At 45.0% G+C, this 19,596-nt stretch overlaps 1 protein-coding gene across 1 annotated transcript; it reads right to left on the reverse strand.

Moving 5' to 3' along the window:
- Window positions 1–3,793: 3,793 nt before the first annotated feature.
- PHC1 (polyhomeotic homolog 1 (Drosophila)) lies at window positions 3,794–16,182 on the reverse strand. Its single transcript, XM_009078084.1, has 14 exons — window positions 16,069–16,182; window positions 15,325–15,435; window positions 14,086–14,163; window positions 13,174–13,323; window positions 12,041–12,196; window positions 10,432–10,930; window positions 9,351–10,108; window positions 7,740–7,887; window positions 7,420–7,628; window positions 6,705–6,819; window positions 6,017–6,125; window positions 5,185–5,335; window positions 4,444–4,675; window positions 3,794–4,117 (listed from the first exon to the last, which is right to left on the reverse strand). Exons 1-14 carry the CDS (start codon window positions 16,180–16,182, stop codon window positions 3,963–3,965), a joined length of 2,985 nt encoding a protein of 994 aa, XP_009076332.1. The 3' UTR covers window positions 3,794–3,962.
- Window positions 16,183–19,596: the final 3,414 nt, after the last annotated feature.

Here is a 19,596-nt window from a genome sequence, read left to right on the forward strand (position 1 = left end):
ATGGATGGGTACAGAAAGAGGAAGGAACAAAGGCCATGGGTTAAAACAGCTGACACTGTAAAAGGGATACTTTGTGTCTTTTTATTTCTTTTCTCTAGGGTTTACAGGATCTCTAAGACACTGGAATTGTTTTTCTTTGAATGCATTTTCAGTTTTTCTAACTTCTGCCCTGCTGCAGTTTCTGCCAGCATAACCACTCTATGCCAGACTCTGGGGAGGGCAGAAGGGGCATTAGCACCTCTGCAGTCTTTTGTTTTCCTAATGGCAAAGTGTTGAGAAGTACTAGCTTCCTTCAGCAACTGTTAAAGGGATGCATGCCATCCTCTTAGACTGGAGAGAGGCAATGCTAAAAAATCATAGGAATTAAATCCTGTCTCATTGTGACTTTTCAGTTCAGTCAAAATATTGTCTTGGTTTTCTCAGTCATTGAGAAGCAAAAGGAAACTATGTGCTGCTAGGGAAAAGGAATATAAACTGAAACTGACATCAAGGCAAAATGAGACAGGTTGCTGCCACTTCAGTTCTTCTACAGGCTTCCCGAGGTGACTGCCCACACAGCTCACTCACTGTCACCATTGTGATTTCATGCCCTCCAGAAGATCCTTGTTTGGCAGAGGGTTTTCCTGTGAAGCTATCACAACTTATTTTTATATAAAAGGAAGCTTGGAAGCCCAGGAGAAGACTGCTAACACATTGAAAACTGCATAAGGGACTCTTGCTCTTACATGGGCTCAGCTTTTATAAATCACTGTCCCCTTAAGCATGGTGCAGGCCAGTCTTAAAACACTTGCCCTGTGCAGATGGTACTTATATACTACCACTGGCTGGGAGTGAAAGAGACCTCCTGGGGCTCTAGTGAAAAGCAGGTACAGCTGAGTTGTAGACTTAATGGGAACCTTCAGGAACTTGGCACTTTGATTCTTAATTGCTTTTTATGTGAGGGCTAAACTCTGAGCAAACCCATTCTACCCTATTGTAGCCTGGCAGAGAAGTGCCCCCAGTCCTGAGAGCAGAGACTGTAAATAAGCAAGCCACTACTGTTAACAGCAGAGTACAGGTGAGGTTCATGTATTTTTAAATACTGCTAAAACAGTCTGAACAATGGCACTGAGAAGGGGGGGGGGGCCCTGCTTTCTTGCTGGGTTTAGTGGGCAAACAATTTCTGCTTTTTGGACTTTTGTTACAGTCTCAATCTTTCTCATAACATGGGAAAAATAGGAAGTCACTAAGTCTGTTGTTACTGTTTTTCATGGTGGTGTTTTAAGGTAATTTTTTTTGTACAAAACACAACTTTCAAAAATAAAATGACCAAAAAACCCAGTGAAGTGTTGTGCTGATGTAAGAGGAGCTTGCTTTGGCGCCAGAGCACTTTCTTACCCAAAGGGTCTTTGTGCCTCAGCGGCAGCAATGAATTTGTTCTTGTTAGCACACGTTTCTTGCTGCCACCTTGTATTAACTCCAGTTCCCTTAGGGCTTAAGAGGGAAGGCCATACACATCTTTCAAAACTGAAACTCTAAAAGCTCAGGTAGTTATGGATGGATGAATTTTTCTCTGTATTTCGCTGCAACAAAGAAAATCAAAAGTAACATTGTGATGAAGGTTGCACTTCTCAAACACGCAGGGAACATCCAGTTTGGGAGGGGGGTTAAAAAGCAGCCAGACCTGCAAAGACTGAACAAGCATTTTTTTATTAAGAACACTGAACATGAAATGAACAAGTGAAGCCTTCCCATTTGACTGAAATAAAATCCAGTCCTCAGAAGTAGCTAGTTAACAGCAGCAGGCTAGCTGCCTGCCTACCCTGCTGCCAAGGGTCAAACTAAACAGTTTTATCACACCCAGCCTGCTAACAATAAAACGATTTAAGGGCAGCCTTCCTCTGCCCATTGCTGATTTTAACATTCCCCTTCCCTGTCCCCAGATTACATCAGACCAAATAGTGTTATCAGGGTGCAAGCAAGCACATGCAGCTTCCTTTGGGCCGGTTTTCATTCCAAAAGTCTCAAGTCTTCTCTCACAGGAACAAGGATGTCACAAAAGTGAGATTCAACAGTAGAGTTAAAACTGGGAAGCTGCGGCCATATTTTTTCCATCTACCAAGTACTTTCCTTCCTTTTTCTAACAAGGGTCAATAAAGAGCCCATCCCAAAGATCTCTAATGTCTTCCTACCTATGTTAGTAGGCCTTCTCCCATGCTACTATAGCTTTCCTGCAACACTAGGTTGCTTTCCACGCAACAGTCTTACATTTCACTCAAATATGCATGTGAAACCTCTGAAAACAGAAAAGTGGAGACACATGGTTTTATAACACCATCTTGATTTCAGGTATTTGGCTCTAGAGGGCACTTACCTCTTCGTGGTTTGTGTAACTTCTTCAGGTTTTTTGCCTGTTTCTTTGAAGCAGAGATGCTTCTGGAAGAGAAGAACTCTGCCCAGGTTTTCACCTTTGACAATTTGGTTACAAAACCTCAGAATACCAATTTAGTCCTTAAAGACACCAAACTTGGAAGGGCTGACTGGGAGAAACTCAGCCTAAACAAAAATTATACCCCTTAGGAATGAGAAGTAGCATTAAAGGTTTGCCTAAAATGAGAAGTAGGAATGAGAAGTAGCATTAAAGGTTTAGTATTTAGTTCTTGCAGGCCGTGTGTTTGTTTTTTTCTAACTGAAGAACAGAAATATTTGTTTTACAACAGCAACAACAACAACAACAACAAAAAAGCCTGAGGCAGGCGGTACAATCCTGCCAGCTTAAACTTTGTCCCATAAGCTCTCCTGAGGATAATGAAGGAGAAGTAGGAATGAGAAGTAGCATTAAAGGTTTAGTATTTAGTTCTTGCAGGCCGTGTGTTTGTTTTTTTCTAACTGAAGAACAGAAATATTTGTTTTACAACAGCAACAACAACAACAACAACAAAAAAGCCTGAGGCAGGCGGTACAATCCTGCCAGCTTAAACTTTGTCCCATAAGCTCTCCTGAGGATAATGAAGACAGACACAAAAATAATACAAACTGATAACACCAAAAAAAAAAAACCAACCCAAAAACCAAAACCCCCCAAAAAAAAAAAAAAAAACCAGACCAGCCCACTTCATGAAGAGCCTTGGTGCTTCTGGAGACTGCTTTGGATCTGTAAATTATGCCCTAGCACAATGGGAAGACAAACCTAGTGCTGCAAGGTTCCCTAATGTAAGTCAATCCCCATCCCCTTAATTTTCCCAACACTTCGTCATGAGTACTCAGGAAAAATCCTCTGACTGGTACTGAGAGGAGCACCTGGAGCGAATAGCTGCCACAACACTTTAGCTTTACTGTCTCCTGTACACATGCAGAATGAAGACAAGACAGCTCCTATTGCCACTGGCCTTCATTTGGTATGCACGCTGGAATGGCTGTTAAGCCCAGTTCATGAGCAGCCTAGGTATTTTTAAGAGTGGAACAGCAGCAGCTCCTTTTACTCAAATTCTTGTTTGTCCACCTCTGTCACTTGGAATTTTCTAGTTCCCCTTCATAAAAGCCCCAAGCACAGAAGCTCCCAATGTCCATGTGGGGCCAGCTCTTCCTATGCCTCAAGTTCCGGCAGTGATATTGAAAACTAAGATCTAGCAGACCTGCTGTGGCAAAAAGGGGTAAGGGCAGTTCCCTTTCAGAAGTCTTCTAAGACAGAAAGAGATCCCCTTCACATATTTATGTGGTACATATAGGAGGCATATTCAAAATCAGGAAGAAGGAAAGTTGTTTAAAGGCCCCAGGGCAGTTTTCTTCAACCTCATAGCACCATTAAGAGACTAAGACATGGTCTTGTGCATGGCAGTTTCAATCAGTTAAATTCCTTCTTATTCCTCTTGAATGCAAGACCATAGGGGACTGTCCCATTCTTCCCCGCCCCAGCAGGAAGCTCCAAAACTGGCAGCTGCCTTGGGACCAGAGCAAAAGTGAGACCTCTGGCTTCAGAGCTGTTAGGTCTCCTTGAGGACATTGATCTTGGCACAGATCTTGAGAGCTGGTCCCAGCTTGATGTTCATGGCACTCATGAGATGTTCCTCCTTCAGAAGCAACAGGGCCTGGCCATCAATTTCTTGTGATCGAAACTCCTCAGCAATCTCCTGGCACCCTGTGGAACATATAAAAAAAAAAGACAGTAAGAAACAAATGTGTGCTGGGCACTCCCCTCGTTCCTATTCTTTGAGCCTCTGGCAGGTACAGAAAAACAAGCTAGGACTCTAAGCAACCCCCCTCCCCACTCTAGTCCAGTCTGCCTGAGGACACAGGCTACTTGAGAAATATATCCTGAGAATCCATCTGTATGACCTACTCCAATTCAGAAACTTGTACAAAAGCACTAGGCAACAGTGACACCATTTCCTTTCCAGAAAAGGAGCCAACAAATCTCCCCATGGTACTGGATCACAGGAGTGCAGGAGAGGATCTTAACTTCACCTTGCAGTGATGCAATGAACTCATACACTTCCTCCACACTCCAACGATTAGGATTGCTGGACAGGAAGACTGGATTGATGCCATGTAGATCTGGGGTAGGTGGGGCCATACTAGAGTTTGCCAGGTCCCTCTCTCCATGACTGGCTCTTACTGACAGGGGTCCTGGAGATGTAGGGGACAAAGCTTCATCATAGCTAGAGTTATCAGAGCCTCGACTCGAGTCTTCCTGGCCCTACAAGCACATAGGAAAGAAAAAAAGAACAAAAGGTGTTTTGCAAGAAATTCATAATTACTAGCTGCAAAAGAAGACACTGGGAACAGCACAATTTGTCCTAATAGTCTGGAACAATTGTCTCAGGCTGTTGGTCCAGGGGCAGCTGACACAACAACTCCCTCACATAAGCACTGAAGCTCACTCAATTCTTCTATAATCTGATCCAAGCCACTCATGTGGAAGACTGCTAATCAAATAGCAAAAGTGGATTGTTTTCTACAAAGGCTGATCTCACTCACTGAGACCTTCGAGACACAGATAGGAGTGAACACAAACTGAAAAGAACAAGTACAAATGTGAATCCACTTTCTGCAGTAGATGAGCGATTAGAACAGCTCACTGTGCCTTGTGTAACAAGCATGCCAGTGTGCACCTGGCATGTAGTACAACTACATCTACTGTGACAAAGTGGTACATCCAGCAGTGACACCTCAGAGATACCTGCCCCAACAAGACTATGGCCTTACCCTGTGGCGCTTGCCCTGGATCTTTGTTCGAGCAATTTCGGAGCTGCTGCGCCGTGGTCCCCGTCGGCGCACACGAGCATAGTTAGATTCCTGGAATTCCTTCATCTTCTTTCGCTGCAGCCGAAACTGATGGCTGCAGCTGACGTTGTACCTCAAATGAGCAGAAGCAGAGCAGCAGTCAGGAAACAGCAACTATCTAAACCTAATATTTCTCCTTGCTCTAGATGGGGATAAAACTCCTCTTTACCATCAAGTTCTGTTCCTCCTCCTTCTAAGACTAACTCTTGGAAGGAACCAGTCCAGACTTCTGACACAAGCAATATCTGGACAACAGAGTCTTGTTCTAACATCTGAAGGGTCAATTAAGTCATTCCCCTAAGGGAAAAAAGACCCATAACAAGCACTGTGCTATCAACAGGAGTCAGTTCAACAGCTATCAACAGTTAGCCTAACTAGTCTAACTTGTTTTCCCCCCAATGCTCCCTTGTGTTTTTGTCTGGTACCAATGCATCAGAAAGCTATCGGTGTGCATTTATTTAGTCAGTGAAATGTGTGCTTCACTGAAGAGAGGTTCTTTGGAGCCCCAGAACATCCCCCTTCATTTTATGAGCAAGCCAGAAATCCTGTTTATACTCAACACCATATCCATCTCTCTGGACCTAGAAGCATTCACAAATCATTTAGAGTCCTAAAGGATCTCTGAAGCCAATATGTCCCATAGAGGAAGGTTCAGATGTACTAAAGTCTTGTATACTACTTGAGAAGGAGCACATATCCAGTTCTAGAAAATGTGTAGTCAGAGATAAGGAAACTGATGACTTGCTATTATTACCTTTTAGCACAGGTCATGGAACAAAACCTCTTGGAGCCACGGAACTGGGTTGCTGGGGCATACTTCCCACAATATTCACACTTCAACAAGTTTGCCTTCTTATCAAGTTCTAGTGAGATACAGAGATACAACAGGTGATGATCTGAACTGAAGCAGGTCACACACACAATGATTCCCCATTCTATTATTCTTCTGAGCAGACAGATTCCTAGCACCATGTTCTACTGAACCTAGTAAGTAGCTAGCTTGGGGAAGAACCTGGGAAAATAGAGGCAGAATCTCCACTAATTAGGAACCCAGGATATTGAACAGAGCAGGGTTTTTTTCTCATCAGTACCATTTCACAGAACAAGCAAAATATAGCATATCCCTCACATCCTACAGGGCTATGGGGAAACTCTCAATCATTACACTCTCTGCTGTGTCTACACAACCTTCACAGTCATTACATACATGTACAGTTCAGATTCTTCTGCTTATTACTGACACAGGATGTGTTAGATCATATTAACAACAACAAAAAAGTATTGTTTTCTGGCACTTGAGAAGATCCCACATCCATAGCTCCCTGACTCTAAGGAGTTACCAGGCAGAGAGACAAGCCCATAAAGTATAAAGTTAGTAATAGAGTACCAGAGAGCAGAAACTCTCCGTAACACTATCTAGGCCTTCTGGTGCTGAAACTCACCCATAGAAGCACTGTCCTCTCCTAGAGAATTGCTGGACAGGTTTTCATTCTGGCCAGAAGGAGCATCTCCCTGCAGCGATTTCTCAGATTCTTTCAATAGCTGAGAACAACCCACCTGGATAGTAAAAGAAAGAGTTGGATTCATCACTAAACGATTCTCTGTGTCCGCTGCCCTCTGCAAGGCATATGCCGCTCACACCTCAGCTCAGAAGAATCCCTCTGCCTAATAGGGAACGAGGGATGCTGAATGAATTTATTACTCCTTCCTGACTCAGAGGCTTGAGGCTTCATTCAAAGATGTCAAAGTATTATCTGCCTTGAATAGCCTGCAATTCCACGTAACTACATTTCCCCTTACTTGCTTTAACTTCCCTCACTGCATGTTCAAAATGCAGTGCATCTTTCCCTCACTGAAAATCAGAGAGAAGAACCACCTTAAAATTCCTGCATGAATTATTGCTTTGGGGACTACTGGAGTAACCAGTTCACAAAACACTTGTTTTATTCCTTTCAACCCATTCTCTTTAATGCCATCTCTTAATGCGTTGCTTCATACGTGACACCTCCCTTCTTTCCCCTCCTTTTCACTGTCTGTGTCTCAGGTCAAAAATGCTGAGTTAGAACAAGGGGAAAGATACATCTTTGGATAGGAGGAAGCCCGCCACCCTCCCAAGAGGGTGCTACACCTCCTTCCCCCTCAACAGAAGATCCCTACTGGAAAGGGCTCTGCTCCTTCCTGGATGACAAAGCCTTCAATGATGTGTGTGAGGATCTGAGGCTTGACAATGGCTTGTGGGGGTTTGGAGTCTCCCATCTGACGTGACATCATTGCCAGGTTTGGGGTGGAAGCAGAGGTGGGGGTGACTGAGGCTCCTTCACTTGACGTGGTATTTGGGGTTGCAATGGCAGCAGTATCAGAATTATCTGGAAAGTTAACAGCAGGACAGGAGTCAGTTACCTTTGCTCCATCTACTTCAAACGGAATATGAGATCAGATCATCAACATACAAAGTAGAGCTCTCCTTTGTACCTCACCTCCAAGGCCACTCTTCTCCTCCACGTTTTTGGGGCTGTCTGTCACAGGAGAGGACCTGGCAGGCAGCAGCGCAGTGACACTGGGCGACTCCTCCTTCTCCTCCTCTGACTCTGCCTTGCGCTTTACTGCTAAGGTCTGAGATTTGCCCTGCATGAATACAGAGGAACATATGAGCAGATAGAGAAGCTCCAAAGCAAAGAACAAGACAGATCGAAGGAAAAAAAAGAAAAAGAAAAAAAGATGCGTCCTGCTCCATCATACTTCATTTCCAGCCTGGTTCCTTCTGGAGATGTCTCTAGCTCCCTCATGGTACATACTTAGGAGCATTTGCCTAGCAAAGAACAAAACTTGAGAAGGCTCACTACCATACCACAGACTAGGATCTGGTGTCCCAATTCATGCTGATACATTCATATACCACCAAGATACTATGTGAACATCAAAGAATTATTCCAGGAAGAAATGGAATGACATTCACGCAGCAGTTTCTGAACAGGCTTTTGGTTAAATCAGATCTGTTTCAAGTAAGGAGAGTCAAAAGAGTAAGGGATACATGTTCACTAAGAGCAGAATTGTTCCCTCACTCTAAAAATCAAACAAATCTTGTGACATCTTCCTGAAGAAGCAGACAGCTTAGAAACAATCTCAGCAAATGGATAAGGATATCTGAGGTGGCAAAGTGCTGTTGTCCCTGGGATTTAGGCAGGCCCTAGCTGGACAATTCACAGCAGCATGGACGAGGCCTGTGGAACATGAATCATCTTTGTTTTCCTCTGCATAGCCTGTTGCTAGGGGATCCTCTGAGGCCTAGAATCAGTGGCTGGTACCACACACCAAGGGGTCTGTGACCCAAAAGTATCCAAATGAACTGCAGCCTGAGGGAAAGACCCACACTGGAGAAGTTCATGAAGGACCGTATCCCAGAGGAGGGATCCCATACTACAGCAGGAAAAAGCATGAGGAAGAGACAAAACCTTTTGAATTGACCACAACCTCCATTTTCTATCCTCCTCCACCACTCACAAGAAGGAGGTAGAAGAGTCAGGAGTAAAGTTGAGCTTGTGAAGAAGGGGGGACATGCTTTTCAGATTTGTTCTTATTTCCAATGATCCTACTCTGATTAATTGGCAGTAAAATAAATTAATTTCCCTAAACTGAGTTTGTTTTGCCCATGATGGTAATTGGCAAGTGATCTCCACATCCTTATCTCAACCCACAAACTTTTCATTGTATTTTTCATCCTCTGTCCTGTTCTGAAGGGGGAGTGATAGAGTAGCAGCTTGGTGGTCACCCAGCAGCCAGCCAAGGTCAACCCACCACACCGTTAAACGTGATACTTATTATGTGATGCAGACACTTACCCCATTTGGGGCACCTATTTACTTCGTGCAAGCCTTTGAATGGTAATGTGGAAGAGAAATGCTTGCAGTCAGTAACCCCAGGGGCTGTATCAGAATTAGTGTTTTTGAGCGTAAAAAAGACTCCACATCCCTTTCCCCAAAGCCCTTACCCATCCCATCCCACTGACCTGGGCCTGGACTGCGATTGGTGTCCTAGGAATGAACAAAGAGAATCCATATGCTACTCTCCTTCTCAATGGTATCACTTACTGGCAACTGGACAGACTGCATGTAGAATGCTGCTGGCATCTGAGCCACAACTGGAGAGGAAGCTGGGCTCTTCACCATGTGGGCTGTGCCTTGAACTTGTGCCAAATTCACCCCTGTGGTGAGAGGGGGAGCTTCCTGTGAGGATGCTGGAGCTGAAGATGATGGGGAAGCAGCATGGGCTTGGGAAACAGGCTGGACTACAGCTGGCATTCCCCGGGATGTCGGCACTGCTGCAGCAATTTGAGCCAAACCCAGTGCTTGGGCTTGGCCTGAGCCCTGCTGCCGAGTACCCACTACCTGCACTGGGATGTGTGGTGGAGGCTGCTGTGTTGCTGATATTTTGGCAGGCCCAAGCTGAGGCGGTTTGATGGGGGTGACCAGAGATTTTGACTGAATTGTTATAGCTGATTTGGTAGCTGGCTGGCAAGGACCATCCTGCTGGAGCTGCAAAGGCTGTGGCTGGGACTGCAACATAGGTTGCACCACAAGGGTCTGAGCCTGCTGCTGGTTTTGAGGTGGAGCCTGCTGCTGCGGAGGTTGAGCCTGCTGCTGCTGTTGGGTCAGAGATGCTGCTTGCTGCTGTTGCTGCTGTTGGGCCAGTTGGAGATGGGTGGCTGTGTGGAGGAGCTGGGACTGGCGGTGCTGGAACTGCTGCTGGTGATGAATGGCTATCTGCTGTTGGATCACCACCTGCTTCTGCAGATGGATCTGCTGCTGCTGCTGGATCAGCGAGTGTGGCTGGATCTGTGTATATGTTGCTATACAAACAGAGAGTGGGGATAAAAACAGAGCAGAAAAGTTAGCAACAGTGCAGCTGTGAACAGCAACAAAAACAACAAGGCAGGCAGCCACTGCACTGGTTTGAGTCACTGAGGTACTAAATGACTGGCAGCTTACTTGCAGAGGACATAAGCGACTAATCAATTTCTTGTGCTAATAGAGAGGGATAATCCCTTGAGACAAGTCTCTGGGAACCCTAAAGCTGGGAGGTGTGTTTGAAAACCTCTCACTATGAAGCTTTCCAGTGTCATTCTTGAGAGAGCCCAGTACTCTTTAAGAGAAGGAACAGGTCTGCACTTACCTGAGCTGATCAATGTCTGGCTGGGTGCTGGTGTAGCGGTCCTGGTCAGGTTCATGCCCACCGTTTGCTGTCCACTGCTGTCTGTTTCACCCTTCTTTGTGGCTGCATTCTCTGTCTCTGTCTGGCTTCCCTGGCTGATGGTCACGGCCTGGGCAGCTGCTATCGGTAACGGCTGAACCACTCCTGTGCCTTTCCTTTGGCAACTGCCAGCAACACTTGCCGAGGAGGTCTGGCTCAATCCCATTGAGGTCTGGTTCCCACCGCTTGCCACCACACCCCCAGAGACACCATTGCTGCCTGCTGCCCCCTGGCTCAGGTTGAGGGACTGGCCTGCACTGCCAGAGGAAGCCTGAGCCACTGTCACGGTCTGGCCCGTGCTGGTGGCCTGTGGTAGGCCCGAAGCTTGGGAGCTTCCTGGCAGAGCTGCCTTCTGAGCAGAGCCTTGGAGCTGGGCATTACTAGCTGAGGTCTGCTGGCTCCTCACAGCCAAGTTCTGCACCTAGAAACAGACACACAAAACAGAATTCATTTGCTTTATGTATGTTACTTGCTGGAAGTTTGACAGAGAACATGAAAGCAACACACTCTACTGGGATGCAAGCTATGTTGATGCATCAAGTCACATGTGAGCAGTTAATACTGTAGGGCAAAGCTCAGGCACGGCCCTCCTCAGGAAGCACATTATCCTGAACTCCCTTCTGCCCCATCTCTGATGGAAATTAAAGATCTCATGGCACTCTGTGACCAGCATTTAAGTATACCATCTTTCTCCAAGGCATGTGACAGCCTTCAGACCTGCTTGCCATACCTTTGCATTGGTAGGACCCAGTTTAGCACGGCTCTAATAGCACTGAGATACTCCTTTAAAGACCAGTCATTCCTTTTCAATTTTTGTGCCACCTGCCTCCTCCCCCTGTGCAGGGCTTTCCACTCAGCAGGTCCACGGATCTACTCATGGCCACATCCTTTCCAATTTTACCAGTTCCTCTGAATTTTGATGCTGCCATCCTCTGTATTTACTTCTCCTTCAAATGCAATGTTATCTTCAAAGTCTGATCATGGCTGACTTTTCTTCAAAGAAAGTGCTCCATACAAGAAAAATATGAAGTAACTGGAAATCCCAAGAATGAGTGGGATAGGAAAAGGTAAATTAAAAGCCATGACAGCTCCCTGACCTGGAGAATTACTTACAGATGAATGCAGGAGCCAAGACCTTGTGGCCTGTTCAGTATTTGGCATCTTTACAAGAACAAACCAACTGGGTGAAGGAATACTACCTCTGGCAAAGACTTTAATTGCAAAGTAACTGAAAACTGGACATAGAACTCAACAGTTCTTTTCGCACAAGGACAACCAAGAAACCATGAAGATGGGATCGATCCAGGCTGTGGCTCACCTCAGAAATTTTAAGCAGAAATGAATCCCATCTCTGGAGGCAAAAAGCCAACATGGTGGCAAAAGAGAACAGAATCTCCTGCCTGCACATGGACACAGGTTGTGGATAAAACAGAGCTCATCTACTATACAGGGACAGCTTGAAACGAAGACCAGAGTGTGGAGTGTTAGAAAGCAGGGGAAAGGGAGGACTCTGGGAGAGTGTGTCACTGACCTGGTCTGAGTCTGCATGGACCCCAGGAGACTGAGTGGGTGGTACCTCCTGCTGGACAGCAGCCACAGCCCCGTTGGGCATCAGGATGAGTTGGGAGGCAAGAGGGACATTGCGGCCCAAGGTCCGGTTTACCTGCAACAGGTTCCCCAGCTGTGGCTGTGATGTGGAATGAAAGGAATGGAAGGGAAGAGAGACGGAAAGACAACGAACCACAAGCAAACAGATTACAAAGCAACACTGGGCTGCAATGTCACACATTGCAAAATCCCCAGCCCTCCCTGCACTGTAACACTGAACATAACCCTCAGGAGCAGAAAACTGGGAATAGTTTCCTTATGGAAACAAGCACCCTTCTATCAAATACGCGTCTGGGCCAATTCCCACAGAACTGCCCAAGGCTGGTTAAAAGACTGAGGTATCATTGAATTTGCAGATGGGACTGGTGGATGGACTTTTCATATCTGGGACTGGTTGAGAAACAGTGATGAAAGACATACATCCAAGATAAGGGCTGCTTGAAAAGAAAGGGATTACAATCTGTATCTGAAGCCAACAGAGACACAGAAAATATTTTTCAAGTAGGCAATCAAACCCCAGACTATATACAGTCAAGCCTAATGCTTTCTATTTACCTGCACTTCAAAGAAATTAAAAGGATGACATATTTGCTCACACTGAGCTATGTTTCTAGACTTACTTGAATCCTAACTTGCATCCCTGAGCTCATCAGTGGCAGAAGAGTAATTTACCACATATCTGTTCCAGCACTGAACCAGAAGAGTAACTTTCTTTCTCTGAGCTATATTCAAGTCTAGGACATATATTGCAGATTTACACTCTAGTGAGAAGTGCTATGGGATCTTTAACATCTATGCAGAGCAGAGACAAACACAGTTCTTAACATTCTCACTTGTGCCACACAATACAGAGTTCATCTACACTCAAAAGTTGAGCCCGAAGTCAAACTTGTGTTTTTTGGGACAAGAGATTCCCCATTTGATTTTAAAATATACTGCAACATCCTTAAACCCAGAGTTAGTCCAAAGGTGTTGGTAATCCCAAGCAGTGAAACAGTGAAGTGGCTAGTAAGTGGGGTTCATGGAGAGGACACCTTTTGCATGCACGTGTCTTACCCGGAGGTACATCTGGGCCTGTGACTGGTTGAGAGGCGGTGAGGTGGTGTTCCCAAGGAGCACAGACTGTGTCAGGGTGGTGGCACTGGGGGAACTCACACTCTGTGACCGACTGATCAGCTGAGCAGCTGATGTGGTGGCTAGGTTGATCTTAGAACAGAAAAAAGCCCCGAATCATATATGAAGAGATGGAGGCAAAGAAATAAGTACAAATTTGCTTACTGGGGTACAGCCAGAACAGACATTTTACATTTTTTCCTGTATCCCACAGGGGACCAAGAAGAAAAGAGTTCTTGTTTTAGAGGCTATGCAATCTAAACTAACCAAAGCCCTGGATACTAATCTCATTTGTATGCTGAGCTTGAGTATTGCTGTTAGCATGCAACTGCAATAAGAGGTCCAAAACAAATACATCATTCTCTCCAGACTCTCAAGCAAAGGTAAGAAACCCACAAACCCTTCTCTACCCTACCAACTCATCTACTTTCTGAATAAATCCAAGCTCCCCAATACTCACTATGAAATCAGATATCCTCTCATTCAACAGACTACTACTCTGCCCAAGACAAAAAGAGCATTCCTTTTCAAGCTGCTCATGACTCTCTTGTAAGAAAGAGTCCTGAGCCCTTTCTAACCCATGACAACATATCCCCAAAGTCTCAGCAAACAGAGACCTATGCCTACCTTTCCAGCTAAGAGGCCTCTCCCACTCAGAAACCATCTCTGGTCTCCTTAACCCCCACCAATAATTGTAACACCCCGAATCCTCAAAGTTGTCTGCATCTTGTGGATTCCCAGCATTCTTAGAAGTTGTGTGGCTGACTGCTGTCTTAAAAGACAAAGAGGAGAAAGAACAAGGTGGGAAGTGGGAGGGAGGCTTCAAGATGTGTGTGAGGGAGCAGTTTTACTTACAGAAGCCTGGGTGGTGGTGGTCTGTTGCGAGGTGCTAGTGTTGGGGGAGCTGGCCTGTCTACTGGCTGCAATTGTAGCCTGCAAGAGAGATTGACAAGAGAAATGTACCTGGAACAAACTTTTCAAACCAACCCAATTATTTGGCTTTGTCAGAACACCTAGTCTCATCATTTGAGAACATTCCTGAGAACAGGAGCACAAATCTCTGCTGTGACCTACAAATCAACTGCAGCAATTCAACTGGGTACCTCCTCCACAGGCCGTGGACAACAGACCTTTACAATGCATGACCTTCAGTCTTTTCACCCATGGGTACATGCCTTACTGGGCGCTCAGTAACAATGCAACGATAGCATTTCAAGTAACAAATTTCAGATTACAGCACATATGGTTTGTGGAGGAATGTAAATATTGATAGATTTCTTCCTCCATGCACCATCACCTCCAATCCCACAGGAATTCCACTGCATGAGTTTAGTTAGTTTTGTAACTAAGATTTGTGCAAAACTGGTGAGAGGATTCTATTCCCTCTATACTATATAAAACTACAGGTAGGGATTTTGAGAACTAAATCCTGGACTAACAGCCAAGGAGTACAGCTATTGAGATATTGTTATACAAACAGAACTAAATTCACATCCCACATAATCCTTCTTCAACTGATGATAAAGTCTGGTAGGTGGGCTAAGTTGGTAAAAAAATATCATTCCACAATTACACATCACAAAACACCTTTATTTGTAGAAATATATCTCAATTAAAAAAACCACCTTCCTGACTAGACGAGATCCACCCCAGATCCTCTTGCTGGTAAAGACAACATGGGCTACTAAGTTTCAAAACAGAAAATGTAGAGATACTGCCTGAAATTTCATGCAAACACAACCATGTTTATTATCAGAGAGGTATGAATCCACCGTTCACTTTAATTAATCCACTGCAGATTTAACCACCCATCTTTTATTTAAAGAAGGTGCAGGGGGTACTCATAAGGTCTCTGAAGAGCAAGTTTCCTGAAGGGAACGCCAAATTTTATCTTCCCTGCTTTGTACCTGAAAAACGAATGAATCTTTGCATCAAGCTTCCAGTTTGCTAGTTTTAAAACAATGTGTTTAGAGAGTCACTGTCTCATTAGGGACAGGATAGCCTTGCTGCACCAAGCACTGTATAAAAAGAGAATCTCTGGATCTTCCCCAGTGAATGATCCAACTCCTCTCCTCCTGCCCCTTGGCAACTCACCTGCTGGACAGCAGCCAAGCTGTGAAGCTGGGCACTGTTAAGCTGCTGTTGGAGCATAAACTGATGGAAGTACTGGGCTGCATTGGGCTGTCTCTGGAGTGCCTGCAGGGCCTAGGTAAAGAGGAAAAGCCAATTGTCAAAACTTGCCTGCCCTTGAAATGATTGAAGAGACCAATGAAGAAATAAATAACAGCCATGACAACATCCCTAGACCACATGAAAGAACACAGGCACTAGAACAGCACATCAAAATACATAGTACAGTCACAAATTTGGTAACAGACTGAATCACAGGTGTATTCCAGGAAGCAGAAAGCATATTTGGAAGACTTTAATAAACTCTGGGAATCTGGGGATGTGCATGCTCACACAGGCAGATGTGTCTCCATGTGGAATGTTTATGGAGGGCATATACTACTTAGAGGAGCTGAGATGGTAAACTGAATGACTTGTTCTAGAACAGCAGACTAAAATCAATCTATTGGATCACAATACAGATTCAATCTAAGAGTGTGGACACTGAAGGAGTTACCTATAAAACACGAAACTTCAGGCTGCAAGAACTAAACATCAGGCCTAGCGTTAAGAATTTCTAAATCTGAAAACACAACAGTCCTTCAAGCATGCTCCCACTTTGACACACAACAACTCAGAGGAACACCAAAGGGCTCACCACCACCTTCCACCAATGCATATGCCATCCCAGAACATAACATAACCCAGAACATCCCAGGACAGTCTCACCTGTACTGCCTGTCGCTCATAAAGAGACATCTGCGATATCTGAGGACGGGTGCTTCCTCCAGAACTGGAGCTCCCACTGGTGGAGTTGGAGTTCTGCTCACTTTCAGTCTCCATGGTGACAGGATCTCAGGAGCTCAGGCTGAGATGGACTCCGGATCTACACTGAGAGAACTGGAAACTTAAGTCAGGCTACAGAAAGAACCAAACCATATTTCACTGCATTATAGAGCTTTTTTACTGGAATGTCTCGATACCAGGCTCTGTGTATAACTTTCCTACATCACAGGGTTCTGAAAATCACCCAGAAATTATACTCAAGAGTTTAAATTGTCATGGTTTAACCCCAACCAGCAGCCAAGAACCAGCTTTTATTACCAGAGTCAGAAATACAATGTACACATTCTCATATTTTTATTGCCATGCTACAGTTGGAAGCTACAGCATCCTGAACTCTTAAATTAAAAGGGAGTGAAGGAGCAGCTGCAGCTCATTCAGAAAATCATTTGGTTACAGACCTGACCACCTCTCCCTTCAAGGGTGGATAGCGAACAGAGATGTATTGCACTGTGCTTCCAGTCCTCCACTGCTCTTGGGCAACTTCTGATTCTCTCTTTCTCCAGTCCCACAACTGCCCTACTGCAGATATACCAAATCTGTCCTTCCTTTTCCCAGTTTAGACCACAGCCCTCAACTTTTTCTTTCTTTCTCTCTCTGATCACATGGACTTTCCAGCTACTTGTCGTTCCTGACAGATCATAACTTGCCTCGAAGCTGGTATGTGTGGTGGCAAGTTGCTTTCAGGAGGAATGGAGTCAGAAGCAGAGCTGGATTAAGAGTTCACTGGCAACACTTGTGAGGCAAAAGCTGCTGAAGAGGTCATGCAGAGCCAGAGAGATCTTCCAGCAGGAAAGATGAGTTGCAGTGAATTGCAGGAGTGACAAAGGACTGGAGAAGGCTTTCTCCAGCCAAGAGGAAGAGAAGTGAGACTGAAGAGAGTGCTTAGCAGAAGAGTAACACATTGAGATGATCAGGGAGTTTCCTGAAGCAAGAAACATGAGCTACACAAGGAGTAATGGCGGGAGGGGCTAGAGTCAGAAAAGGGAAGAAAAGTGATTATTCAACAGAATTCCACTGGAAAAAAACCCAACTGACTTTTTAGAAGGATATAATTCCATAAAACATTTAAAATAAAATAAAAAAAAAAGCTTCTGATAGTCTTATTATCACTGACAGCCTATTTGTTACAAAACATTGGTTTGTTCCTCTGTAGTACATCTGAGAGACCTCTAAATGAGCTTCCAGGGGCCCAGAGCACCAAGTACTGCCCTTGTATCTAACCCTTTTCACATACAGAGATTTTGAGCATCACAGCCTTCACCAAACGTTTTTCTGGTGTATAAACAAACGGATCAGTGCAGCAGAAAAGGAGGTGCAACAACAGTCTCAACCAGACTTTTTAAATCCTGCAATGGTGTTAAGGGCAGCACATGACTTTAAAGTAGGGCAACTGCATTAACATTGCAGAGGATGGGTGGCTAAATCAAGGAACTGCTGCTTCAAACCTGTGCCTCAAAATCTGGAAAATTCTATAACTGGCAAGCAGACAGCCACTGCTCCAGTCCTGTCTTCCCCATCCATCTTTATCTCTGCCCTCAGGCCCTGACCAGGCATCTCCCAGTTAATCCAACACTGGCTTCCTGCACTGCTTCAGCAGTGGCCATCGCTAATTCTGCCCTGCAGTCATCTTCTCATCAACTGAGCCACACCTCCTCCTAACTGACCACTACTGTCTTCAGGCACAACTCTATTACAGCTTGAAACAGTTGGCCAATAAATCTAGCTAGAATATAAAAGCTCTGGGGAAGTAACTGCCTTAAAGACCTTCCCCAGAGGGCAACACCACAAAAAGTAAATGAAGCCTGAAAATAAAATAAACCGAGAAGGGAGAGAATACAGACTTTTTGAAAGAAGGAAACTGTGGTGGATAAATAAAGTACTTAAAATGGGGTTAAAATGCAAGTGAAGCAACACACATTACACCAAGTTCTCTAGCAGCTCAGCTGTCATTAGGAGACAATTTATGTTCCCTTGCCCACCCTCAACCTCCCTGCACAGATTCCTCCCAGCATTCACCTCACTTTTCATGCTCAGCAGATCAACTTGTTAACTCTGCAGAAAAGCTACTCTAAATACCATTTTCTGCCGGAGCAGTGAGTTGAATTACCTTACTTCTGATGCCATAAGGGCCAGTGAGACCAAAAAGAATATAACTAACTTTCACCTTAGCTGTAGCAAATACCCTTACCCTCCCCAACAGCTGCACCAGGAGAAACCTGGCTTCTGACTTGGTGCTCTGCTCCACCAATCTCTGTTTCCTCAGTAAACAGCATCACTCTTCCTTAAGATTTCCAGCATTTTTGAGAGTTCCACATTGATCTAGATCTTCTTAAAATCAGGTCTTAGCACGAACTGAATCTTCCTGAAACACCTCTCGAACAAGAGGCATCAAAAAATTTTGGTCTCTGTGTAGGCAAGAGGCCTTTTGGAGAGACAGATAGAGAAGCATACTCTCCCTTTGCAGAAGGGCATTAAAAGTATTCAATCACAGCAAGTGGGGTTATCCAGCAAAACCCTTTCCAAACACGAAAGTGAAAACGCACAGTATTTCGCTAAGCAAGTTCATCTAAGGATGCAGCTCCACATTAGTGTAATCTGAACCAAACACTGGCTACTTCCACACAAAACAGCATTCTGTTGCCCTCCTCCAAGAGCATCTTTCCGCACCTCCCTCTTACAAAAATCTAGTGATTGCTGGGCTATCAGATCACTTGCCTCAGCTAGCTGCTCCATGAGATGGATAACATACTAAAAAATATTAAACCATTGGTTTTCCAAACAAAAAACCCAGAGTAACAATGTGGCCACTACTGGAAATTAACCCTTGAACAACAGCTAGACTGCAACCTTAAGAGGCAGACACAGAAGGCTACAAAGGTGTATTAACACCATGGCACAAATGACTACACAGCAGAAAGGAAGGGAAGGAGAAGGGAGAAAACTAGCTCACACAGAAGTACAAGCATGAGATCCTGGGCCAGTCCAGAGGCTAACTGCGGTTAGCCTGCTGATCTCGGGCACACACAGAGAACACCACAGGTGGCTCATCTACAAACTCCTGACCTTTCTCAATCGCAGGAGCGGAAGAGTCAGGCCAAACATCTACTCTAGGCAGGAGGTAGAAAAGTTCTACTCGTTCACCCACCCACTCCCCCGGCACACGACTGCTGCCTGCAGAACATTTTCTAATCTTCTAGCTGGTTTCATCACTTCATCCTCGAGAAACTAACTTAGCAAACAAGTAAGATTTGCACGGGGAATTAAAATTAGCAACCAGGACTACAGCACATTCACGGCTGTCGTACGGTGTTTTCCTACAACAGCTCCCAAGCCACGCGAGCTGAGGTGCGAAGCTGCCGGGACACGCTAACTCCGCTCGGGGATGCTCCGGCAGCAGCAGCGGGTGCGACG

This window comes from Acanthisitta chloris, unplaced genomic scaffold (assembly GCF_000695815.1).
Source record: "Acanthisitta chloris isolate BGI_N310 unplaced genomic scaffold, ASM69581v1 scaffold26287, whole genome shotgun sequence".
Taxonomy (NCBI): Eukaryota; Metazoa; Chordata; class Aves; order Passeriformes; family Acanthisittidae; genus Acanthisitta; species Acanthisitta chloris.